Source organism: Papio anubis, chromosome 1 (assembly GCF_008728515.1).
Source record: "Papio anubis isolate 15944 chromosome 1, Panubis1.0, whole genome shotgun sequence".
NCBI lineage: Eukaryota > Metazoa > Chordata > Mammalia > Primates > Cercopithecidae > Papio > Papio anubis.
The window spans coordinates 84,198,698-84,210,942 of record NC_044976.1 but is presented as its reverse complement, the minus strand read 5'-3'; the positions used below and the strand labels follow the sequence as shown (position 1 = coordinate 84,210,942).

The window sequence follows — 12,245 nt, the reverse complement described above, 5'->3', positions numbered from 1 at the left end:
ATATTTTGTATCTGGCTTCTTTCTTTTTACATTCCCTTTTTTGTGTGGAGTGGGGTGAATGAGAAGTGAGGATAATAGAAATGTCAGTGATAGAAAAGATGGAGCAACGATAAAGATGCACTAATTAATTTACTTTTAAATAATTTCAGTATCAAGAAAGCCAGTCCTACTTTAATAGCTTTGTAAAGTATGGCTCTACATTTCTGCAAGTTCCATATCTAAAAGACAACTAAATAATGTACCAGAGCCTTAATCTTTACCTCTCTATTGAAAGGGAGAAAATGTGGAAACTCTAAAAATCTGGTAGAGTGGTCATAACTGAATCAAATTATATTAGCCCATGTAAATTCAATATAGCAAAGCACTATAATTTTATGAGATGCAGTATTTACATTTCTTGAACTCAAAAACACAAGTCTAGCTGTGTAAAATTCTAGAGCTACTAAATGGATGTATATTACTTTAATTATCTAAAATTTACTAATATTCTGGGATCATTTTATATTTGAATTTATGACACTCTGAATCATGAAAGCATCTTCAGAGCTATTCAAGGCCAATTAAATCGTGCTCATTATACTGTCAAATCCTCTTTAGAGATAAAGTAATAGAAATAAGTGAACACAAATTTGTTATTTTCCATATATGCAGTGGGCTAAAAATAAAATAAGATAAATGATATAGCAAAAAAAATTCCATCGTACTGTTTCTGCTACAAAATAGGGTGAACCAGGAGCTCCTGGAGAAGAAGGTCTCCAAGGAAAAGATGGGTTAAAGGTAAATTATACTTTTAACATTATATATAAAATAGATGCTTTGTAAAATCTTTAAAATATTAGACATCATTATTTTTGTGTGGCAAACAAAAACCTGCTTTTTGTTGGCATAATTATTTCACTGTATTCTTTTATAAAAAAGTTTTTTATTGCATTACAGGGAGTTTCAGGAGGAAGGGGACTTCCTGGAGAGGATGGAGAAAAAGGAGACATGGGCTTACCAGGAATTATAGGGCCCTTGGGTAGATCAGGCCAAATGGGCCTTCCAGTAAGTACTGCTGGGTTCACTTTCAAATACTAAGTGAATTCACTGCCTGTATGTGTACACATGCACACACCTACACACGCTCTGACCTCCTTATATATCCAGTGGGTAATTGTATATGTGGAACTGTGGCTTGAGAGAAGGACAAGTCAAGAACTGATTATCAGCCCTCCTAAGATCCAAAGAGGAAAGATGCTTTGCCCATAAGCCATGTAACTTCTGTCATAAGGCATTTATAAAGGAATGTTTTATGTTGTCTTGAACTTAGTTTGATTAAATATTTTGGATCTATATTCCTATAACGGACATTATTGTTGTAGAGTAATATCCCAGCTCCAGGATGAAACAAGAAATTCTTTGCAAGCATTTTTTATTACTTATTTGTTATAATAAATTTTGTTATTCCTTCAAGGGAAGTTCTAAACATCATATTGAACAAATTATCTCACCTCAAGACAAATGGAAGATGTGAACAAATAATAAGAATAATGGTCAGTCCTGTAATCCCAGCACTTTGGGAAGGCAAAGTGGGTGGATCAACTGAGGTTAGGAGTTATAGACCAGCCTGGCCAACATGGTGAAACCCCTTCTCCACTAAAAATACAAAAATTAGATGGGCGCCACGGTGCATGCTTGTAATTCCAGCTACTCAGGAGGCTGAGGCAGGAGAATCGCTTGAACCGGGGAGGCGGAGGTTACAATGAGCCAAGATCATGTCACTGCACTCCAACCTGGGAGACAGAGGGAGACTCCATCTAAAAAGAGAGAGAGAGAGAGAGAGAGAGAGAGAGAGAGAGAGAGAATAGCATCCTTTTTGCTTAAATGCTTAATTTATATTTATTATAGTCTTCCATATTATAGCCTATCTGGTCATTCTATTGTTTCATTTTACTGTTCCCTTTTTCTTGTCTCATATCTTTAAACATGGGTTCTCCTCAGAGTTATTGTCTTTACTTCTCTAAATGTTCTTGCCTTCGGAGGTATTCTCCTATCTTGGGAGTCATCCCTTTTGACCCTACCAGAAAATGGTTTCTCTTTCTTCTGTACTCTGGCAGTTTTATTCTGCCTTTTAAACATTGCAACATTTAAGCATGTGGGTCTCTTCCCCAAGAGAAAGCATAGCTCTTCAAAACCAGATGCTCTGTCTTTACTCCTTCCCATAAACCACAGTGCTTCTGTGCTCCAGTATTTCCACATGGGAGCTCAGTAAAGACTGAGGAACTAATTATGAGTAAACTGATCATGCAGGCAGACTGGAAGACAAAGTAATGGTTTACAGAGTTTATAATTTTCAACTTTTTTTCTGTCCTTCTGTTTTCCTCTGGTTTCTAACCTGCAGATCATTGAATGGGCCCTGCCCCAATCAGTTCAGTTAGGTTTACAGGACTAAGAGGAAAGCTCTATCTGGAAGAAAACAAAAAATATCATAAATGAAACGCAAGCTAGCTGTCTCACCATTCATTTTTATCAATGACTATAATTCCTTTAGCAGCAATTAAAATAATATTATAGTACATCTACCCCCAAATAATGGCATATTTCAAAATAACATTTGAGGAATGAAGATAAACCAGAAGTATCAGATATTTTTGAGCACTGGCAAATGGCAACTTTTTTCTCTTCAGTTTTACAATAGTAATAAAGTGCCCATTTCTTCTCTGTCCTGCTCCCAGTCCTGAAGAACTGTGATGGGTGTTCCACTACAGCAAATACAAAGTACTTAGGAATCCCCAAAATTATTTATTTGTTTATTTATTTATGAGATGGAGTCTCACTCTGTCACCCAGGCTGGAGTTCAATGGCACAATCTAGGCTCACTGCAACCTCTGCCTCCCGGGTTCAAGAGATTCTCTTACCTCTGCCTCCAGATTAGCTGAGACTACAGGCATGCACCACCATGACGGGCTAATTTTTATATTTTTAGTAGAGACGGGGTTTTACCATGTGGGTCAGGCTGGTCTTAAACTCCTGACCTCAACTGATCCACCAGCCTCGGCCTCCCAAAGTGCTGGGAATACAGGTGTGAGCCACCGCACCCAGCCCCCAAAATTATCTTAGACATCATTAGTCCAAACGTTAAACAATATAATTTCATTTATATACTGTCATAGAATCCTCCCAATAACCTATAGATGTTATTATTTCCTATTTTACAACTGGGAAAAAAACGTAGAAAAAGCTAAGAGATTTGTACAAGGTAATATAGCAGATGGCACTGCTTTACTTATTTACTAAAGAATAAAGAAATCACTAAAGAAATTGTTAATAAAGAATCTTTTCCTTTAGACAGAGTCTCACTCTGTCACCCAGAAGTTCAGTGGCACGATTTTGGCTCACTACAACCTCTCCCTCCCGGGTTCAAGCGATTCTCCTGCCTCAATCTCCCGAGTAGCTGGGAGTACAAGCACCCACCACCATGCCCACCTAATTTTTGTATTTTTATAAGAAACGGAGTTTCACCATGTTGGCCAGGCTGGTCTCAAACTCCTGAACTCAAGTGATCCTCCCACTTTGGCCTCCCAAAGTGCTAGAGTTACAGGCGTGAGCCACTACACCCAGCCATTAAAGAACTTTCTTTATTTTCTGGATTTGTGTCTCTAAGCCTTGCTTACCCATAGGTTAACCAGCTTTGGCCCCATATTTTTCCTCTCTAGAGTTCTTAATAATTTTCATATTTGTTAAAGGACTCATCCCTCTTCCATTAGCATCACGCCTGTACCCACAGAGAAGCCAAGTAACAAATGCCAAGAAAGTGTGATTATCTTCCTGATAATTCTTGTCAAATTTGTTTTTAGGTTGGAAAAGCCATCAACAGTTATTCATATTTTAGCATGTATTTTTAAAAACTCAACTAGCATAGTTCTCTAGCAGAATCCTAAGTGTTTGTAGGGAGGGGAAAAACAGAATTAAGAAAAGGGAAGTTCTAAACATATACCATAGAATAACACAGCAAGGAATCCCAAAGAGGAATGATACAGTATGACAGTTAGTGACGAGTAGAGCAGAGATGGAAAAGGTACTCAAAACAAGTCATGGAAAAATGATAAACACAGATTTCATCTGCTTCATAATTTTTCCCAGGAAAAATCATGCCTAGTACACATCTTTGGTGCCTTTTTTTAGTAACACCACATGTGTGTTTTTTTATTCTTTTTGTTGTTCTCCTTGGAATTTTAAATGGCTTTCAGCTTATAAACTCAATAAAAATACCATGGCATATTTTTTCAAAAGAATTTTGCGATCCAAGGAACTATTGCTTAATCAGACAGCCTAATGCCGGATTTATTTTTGCACTTTAAAAATTATTCCTTAGGCAGTGTCACAAAGATGCTACCTTGGAGTCTTACAAAATAAATAAGAAAGAGAGTAAGAGAAAGAAATAAAACTTTTTTTTTTTCAAGAAAAGAAAAGATCTCCTTACTTCCTAGAAGACTGAAGAATGAGATCTGGATTGAAAAAATAAAGCAAGAGAAGCATCAGTAATGAATTCCAAATCCAGGAGTTAGATTTCTTTAAACAGAAAAAAAAAAATTGTATATTTTATGCTTGAATCTTGTGCTAAAATGTTCAGTTGCCTAAATGCATAACTCTGCATGAGAAAAGAATTGGGAAGCATCTGAAAAGAAGCATCTGAAAAGAAACATCTGCCAGACTTATGGTCTGTTATCTATGCTAAAAAATCTACCACTGTGTTATCTAAGATCTGAGCAGACATGCAACTATCAACTCCAAAGTTGGATGTATTAAAATGAAATTGTCCTGTTTCATATGTTTAGGAGAAAATTTGGTTGGTTTTATTGAAATGTGGTTTTTACTACCTGTTTAAGGTGGTATGATAATAGGTAGAGGTGAATATCTTAAGGGAAAATAAAATGAAATAAAGTGACCTTGTCAAATAAGTTTTTTAAATAAGATCTTAAAAGTGAAGTCATAAAGATGAGAAGAATATCAATAGTTAGAAAAGAACGATAAGATATACATGTTTCTTGTTTCTAACAGTTTCCTTGGAAACAATCAGTTGGGAATTTAGGGTCAATGGCAGTAAGTGGCATTATGGAGTAAATGATTATCTAAATCTTTATCTTCGGAATGGTTTCTGTGACTCTGGTGTTAGGCTTGTTTATTCTGAACAGTTTCATCATAAAGCAACACAAATAGCAAGCCCTGCACTGACCACTGTGTCCCTGATCTCCCACTAAAGAGCTGTACATTGTTGAGTGAGTCATTCTTTAATTTATATGTTCACACATGACACAAAATAAAGGGGTTGGAGCTATGCAGAACTTCCCAAGATGGTTGTGTCAGGAGGGATACTAAGTTAGCAGGGCCCCATTTTTTTCTATTCCTGTATCTATCAGGAAAGATCCTTGTATGTTTTTTTAACATAGATTTTTAACATAGATTTTCTAGGAAGTAAAGGTTCTAAGGCTTTAAAAAATGCATGGTCTTAGATTTTCTAAACTTTTATTCAGCCTTACAGACTGTGATTCTATAAAATATTTTTGTTCATTTGTGAATTCAGTGAGGTTTTTGAGTACCTTCTGTAAGCCAAGAACTCTACTAAACATTAGGGATACAGTGGGGAACAAGACTACCAAGTTTCCTGATCCTCAAATGTTATAATCTGATGAAGAAGACTGACAGATTAAAAGATCACTGCAGACTGTGATAATACAATAATGGAAATAAACATAGTAATGAAAGAGAATAACTGATGATGGGTAGAAAAGTCAACTAGTTAAAGATAGAGAACATATTTCAGCTAGGGTAGTGAGAGAAGGCTTCTCTGAATAGGGGACAGTTATATTGAGACATGAAGAATAAAAAGGAACCCATCATGCAAAGAACTGTGGGAAGATCCTTCAAGATGGATGAAGCAGCAAGGGCCGAGATATAGAGGTGAGAATGAGCTAAGTATTTTTAGGAAACTGAAAGGAAGCTATTACAGCTGCAGCATAATAAATAGTGAAAAGTTGTTTGAGATGAGCTTGAAGAAATAGGTAGGAAGTAGATCATGAAGGACTTTTTAAGCTATGATAAGAAATTTGGGTTTTATTCAAAGTGTGGTTAGTGTTATTGGCTGTCTCAAGAAATGAAACAAATTACAGGAAAAGAACAAAATAAATTTCATTTAGAAAAGCACATCATACGCCAAGACAATTCAATGAGAGAAAGAATGGTCTTTTCACCAAATAGTGCTGGAACAACTGGATAACCACATGCAAAAGAATAAAGTTGAACCCTTCCTTATGCTACAAAAAAAATGAACTCAAAATGAGTCACAGACCTAAATGTAAGAGCTAAAACTGTAAAAGTCTTAGAAGAAAACATAGGAGTATGTCTTCATGATAAATTGGACTTCATTAAAATTAAAAGCTTTTTGGTTCATAGGACACAATCAGGAAAGTAAAATGTCAACCCACATAATGGGAGAAAATATTTGAAAATCATATATGATAAGGGACTCATATCCAGAATATATTAACAATATGATAATAAGATAATTAACATAAATGAAAAATGGACAGACTTAAATATCTCCAAAGAAGATATACAAATGGCTAATAAGTACATGAAAAGATGCTCAATATCATTACAAATATCAGGAAAATGCAAATAAAAACCACAGTGAGATATCACTTCATACCTACTAGGATGGTTAGTGTTAATGAGGATATAGAGAAATTGGAACCATTATACATTGCTGATGAGATATAAAATCTGCAGTTTCTTTGTAAACCACTTTGTCAGTTCTGCAAAATGTTAAACGTGAACTTAACATATTACCCAGCAATTCCACTTCTAGGTATATATGTCCAAGAGAATTGCATTTAAACAAAAACTTGTACATGAATTTTCACAGCACATGATTCTCAAGAGCCAAAAAGTAGAAACAACCCAAATGGACATCACCTGATGAATTAATAAATAACATGTGAAATATTGTTTGACATTAAAAAGAAATGGTGTACTAGTACATGGTACATAGATGAACCTTGAAAACATTATGCTAAATGAAAGAAACAATTCACTAGAAACCACATATTGTACTTTTTTTTTTTTTTTTTTGAGACGGAGTCTTGCTCTGTCGCCCAGGCCACAGTGCAGTGGCACGATCTCGGCTCACTGCAAGCTCCGCCTCCTGGGTTCACACCATTCTCCTGCCTCAGCCTCCCGAGTAGCTGGAACTACAGGTACCCACCACCATGCCCAGCTAATTTTTTGTATTTTTAGTAGAGACCAGGTTTCACCGTGTTAGCCAGGTTGGTCTCAATCTCTCTGCCTCCCAAAGAGCTGGGATTACAGGTGTGAGCCACTGCACCCGGCCCACATATTGTACTTTTATAGGAAATATCATAAATAGGCAAATCTATACACACAGAAAGTGGATTAGTGGTTGCCTAGGGCTAGAGGGGTTAGAAAGAAATGGGGAGTGACTTCTTATGATAATGAGATTTTGGGGGGGAGTGAGGAAAATGTTCTAAAATTGATTTTGGTGATGGTTGTTCAACTATGTGAATATACTAAAAATCGTCGAATTGTACACATTAAATGGGCACATAATTCATATACATGATATGTGGATATCATGTATGAATATATACATATCGTGACTGCCACATATGTAAATGTGAATTATTCCTCAATAAGTCTGTTTTAAAAAATAGATTTGATGTGATACTTCTGAGATAAAACAGCTACTTTCGCAAAGTCTAAAATAGGGAATCTCAACTGGTTCCTCTATTTTATTAGTAAGCAACATCAAGCTGACTATTCTCAATCAACATGACATAGATAAATGACATATATAAATTGTATAAAATAGCATTTTTAAAAAGATGGGGTCTTCCTATGTTGCCCAGGCTGGACGTAAACTCCTGGGCCCAAGGAATTCTCCTGCCTCAGCCTCCCAAATAGCTGGGACTGTAGGCACACATCAAAAAAATAGCATTCTTCTTTCTGTAATTATTGAATAAATCCATTTTAGCATGCACATTGTAAAAAAAAAAGTTGCTATTTTTCCTATATGCCCTGGAAACCTCTGGATACATAAATGGGTTGCAGTGGGCAATGTTAACTTTTAAAAGCCAACATTTTGGAGCAAAATATTATTTACACATTTCAGGAAAAGCACTAAAATAAACTAGCCTACTAGCAGTGGAAATTTACACTTCCTCCTAAAAAAATAAAACAACAACATATCCTTGAAGAGAAAAATACTGAACAAATAACCAGGGGGTTCTTTCTGATTATAATAACAAGAAAATACCATATAGAAAAAGGCAACCCCTTTTCTCATACATAATGGGTTTGTTAAATATGTGCAGAAGTTTACTGTGCAAAAATTTCCTAATAGATTCATATGTTCTGTTCCCCAGAAGCTGAAAAATATTATTAAAATCTCTCACTATACTTTGCCTTTTACTCACAAACCTTGGTTTTACTTTCGACATTTAATGCATGTTCTTTAAAATGTTATTTTCTTACAAGTGAATACGTAATAGACTAACTTACTGTCTGATTAGGGCTATTTTCAACTTTGGGCATCCATTCTGTCACTCATTTATTGATTCGTTAAATATTTATTAAGCCAGGCACAGTTATAAATGTTAATGTTACAGCAGTGAACAAAACAGACAAGGTTCATGCTGTCATGAAATATATAGGAATTTGTATTCTAATGTGGGAAGACAATTTGAACATGAGTGATAATTCTGGTAGTGATAAGTGCTGTGAAGGAAATAAAGATTGAGTGCAGTGATTCATGCCTATAAACCCGGCACTTTGGGAGGCTGAGATGGGAGGATCACTTGAGCCCTGGAGTTCAAGACCAGCCTGGGCAACATAAAGAAACCCCCATCTCTACCAAAAAAATTTAAAAGTTTGCTGGGTGTGGTGGCTTACACCTGTGGTCCCAGCTACTTTAGAGGCTGGGGTGGGAGCATCTGCTTGAGATTGCTGGGAGGTCAGGGCTGCAGTGAGCCATGATCATGCCACTGCACTCTAGCCTAGTGACAGAGCAAGACCGTCAAAAAGAAAGAAAAGAAAAGAAAAGAAAAAAGAGAAAGAAAGAGGAAGGAAGGAAGGAAGGAAGGAAGGAAGGAAGGAAGGAAGGAAGGAAGGAAGGAAGGAAGGAAGGAAGGCAGGAAGGCAGGCAGGCAAGAAGGAAGGAAGGAAGGAAGGAAGGAAGGAAGGAAGGAAGGAAGGAAGGAAGGAAGGAAGGAAGGAAGGAAGGAAGGAAGGAAGGGAAAGGAAAGGAAAGGAAGAAAAGAAGGAAGGAAAGGAAGAAAAAAAAGGAAGAAAAGAAAAGAGGGAGGGAGGGAAGGAAGGAAGGAAAAGATAGAGAGAAAAGGGAAAGAAGGGAAGAGAAGGAGGGAAGAAGGGAAGGGAAGGAAGGAGGGAAGAAGGGAAGGGAAGGAGGGAGGGAGAGAGGGAGTGAGAGAGGGAGGGAGGAAGAGAGGGAGGGAGGGAAGGAAGGAAAGGAAGGAAGGAAGGAAGGAAGGAAGGAAGGAAGGAAGGAAGGAAGGAAGGAAGGAAGGAGGGAAGGAGGGAGGGAAGGAAGGAAGGGAGAAAATATGTTACTGGGATGTGGAGTGACTAGGTAAAGGGGTTACCTGTTTGGCGTGATCACAGAAGTACTACCTGAGGCTGCATTGAGACAGGCACCTAAGCATAGAGAAAGCCACCTATGTGATTATCTGAGGAAAAGAGATTTCTAAATAGAGGGAATATCTAATGCAAAGGCCCTAAGGCAGAAGGGGTCTTGATCTATTTTTTAAAAAAGGAAAGAAAAAAATGGGAAAGAGCCCTGTGTCTAGATTATAATAAATAATTGGAAAACATGATGTCAGAGAAATGGTAGGGGTCAGATCATAGGGTATTATAGACCATGTTAGGAGGTTTAGTGATTATTCTCATTGCAATGGACAGTCATGTGGAAGGTTTTGAACAGAGAGAAGGGTATGATTAAAATTGTTAGTGATTATTTGGGCTATTGTGAAGAAGTGGACTATGGGGTTAAAAGTAGACCAAACCACTTATAAAACTTTGGCAGTAGTCTAGATGAAAAATGATGGTGGCTTGGATTGAGAAAACACAGTGATAGTGAATAATGATCAGATTCAAAACATATTTTAGAGGCATAGCTGACTGAATTTGCTACTGGTTTAGATGTTGAGAAGATGGGATAAAGTAATAAATAATAAACCCTAGATTTTAGCCTGAGCAACTGAATGGATGATCATGCCATTAAATGTGTAACAGAGCAACAAATTTGTACTTAGAGATATGCAAATATGTAACTTATTTATTTCTGGCTCATCTGCTTTTTCTCACAAGCTGCTACTTACTGATTAGTGGAATGCAGTGGGGTTGGGGGGCGGATGGCAGCAGGCAAAGAGAAAATTTAAAATCTGATCCAGTTGAATGCTTAAACTTAATCTAATCATATAAAGTAGTAGTTTCTTCAGGTGCTCAAACTTGAGTCCTTGACCTCTCTTTTTTACTCCTTTCCAACATTGAGTCTATGTGTCTTGTGATGGCAAGGATGAGGATGCCTTGGATATTGATGCAGTTGTTATTCATGCTAATTGGGACAGGGTAATCTTCCCTCACTGCCTACCCTGATGGTTTCTGGTGATGATGTTTGTGTCTAGTAATTTTCTTTTTTTTTTTTTTTTTTTTTTTTGGAGAAGAGGATTCCCTTGCTGAACTGGTCTCACATCAGGTCCCACTAATTTCTATAGATGTCTCTGAGGTCTGCTGTGGTCCTTATTCAGTACTAGCCAAGGAAACCTGCTCTTCAGCCCTTATTGTAGAGCTATATATTCCTAGAGTAGTGATCACCCTGTTCCTGCCATGAACTTCCCAGCTGTTTCTGAGTTGCCATCTACATCATATAGGAATCGAAGAGTAGCTCAGGAAAATGTAACCATATGGTCTTCCTCATTTTGACTTTGTTGAGTAATCATATTGATGGGGCTACACACCAGGTGATATCTACAGAAGATACCTTTCCAAATTCCAAAGGAGTAGTCGGGAACAAAGATCTCTCTCTGACAAAACTCAGAAAAGGGAAAATGTGTCTCTCTCTCCTCCTTTGCCTTCCCACATTCTCCTGGAGCCAAAACAAACAAACAAAACCTCTGTGCTTATCTTTACTTCCCCTGTGTTACATTCTCATCCTTCTAACATCTAGTAAAAGCCTTATGGTAATACATGGAAAGTGTCTTTTCTATCACAGGACAGCTTTGTGTGCTAGGTGCTCCAGACTCAACTTGTGAAATGTTAAAAGTTGGAAACAAGGAAAATAGAAAATACTATTTTAAGGCATTCAGCCTTTGGGCATACAGACACCTGAGGCTGAACAGGCAAAGTCCTCATATTCAAAGAGGCAAGATAGAAAACCATTTTACTAATTTTCAAATTTTGCCTCATTACAGTGGAGGTGGGGAAGAGTAGGAGGAAAGCAGTTTAGGATTAGCAGGAGGGATTTTGAGACTTTGGCTTTGGGTGCGTAAAGTTTAAGACACCAAATAGAAATGCAAAGAGCTATCATTAGGTAGGGTAATCAGAAGGTCAGTGATGGAGTGAGAACAGGTGATATAATTTAGGAATCATTAGAATACAGATCTCTCAAAACCATACCATTAAATGGAAATTAATCAGTCTGCTCCTGAAAGACTTTTAGGTAAACAATGAAATTAAAGCAGAAATCAAGAAATTCTTTGAAACTAATGAAAACCGTGATACAATATACAAAAATATCTGGGATACAGCTAAAGCAGTGTTAAGAGGAAAGTTTATAGCACTAAATACCTACATTAAAAAGTTAGAAAAATATCTGATTAACAGCATAACATCGCACCTAGAGGAACTAGAAAAACAGGAGCAAAACAACCCAAAAGCTGAAATAACCAAAATCAGAGCTGAACTGAACAAAATGGAGATGAGAATAAAGCATACAAAAGATCAACAAAACCAAAACTTCATTTATTGAAAAACATACAAAAGATCAACAAAACCAAAACTTCATTTATTGAAAGAATAAATAAGATTTACAGACCACTAGCTAGACTAATAAAGAAAAACAGGGGGATGATCCAAATAAACACATTCAGAAATGACAAAGGGGATGTTACCATCAATACCACAGAAATACAAAAAACCTCAGAGACTGTTACGAACACCTCTCTGCACACGAA

At 36.9% G+C, this 12,245-nt stretch overlaps 1 protein-coding gene across 7 annotated transcripts in view; it reads left to right on the top strand.

Annotated features, from left to right (window-relative positions):
- COL24A1 (collagen type XXIV alpha 1 chain) overlaps positions 1-12,245 on the top strand; it is a 386,758-nt gene that overhangs the window by 265,424 nt on the left and 109,089 nt on the right. For all 7 annotated transcript variants that reach the window (XM_031650448.1, XM_031650446.1, XM_021943525.2 and 4 more), the window contains 2 exons: positions 724-777; positions 937-1,044. In XM_031650448.1, the coding sequence (XP_031506308.1) occupies positions 724-777; positions 937-1,044 (162 nt within the window). The remainder of the gene's footprint in view (positions 1-723; positions 778-936; positions 1,045-12,245) is intronic.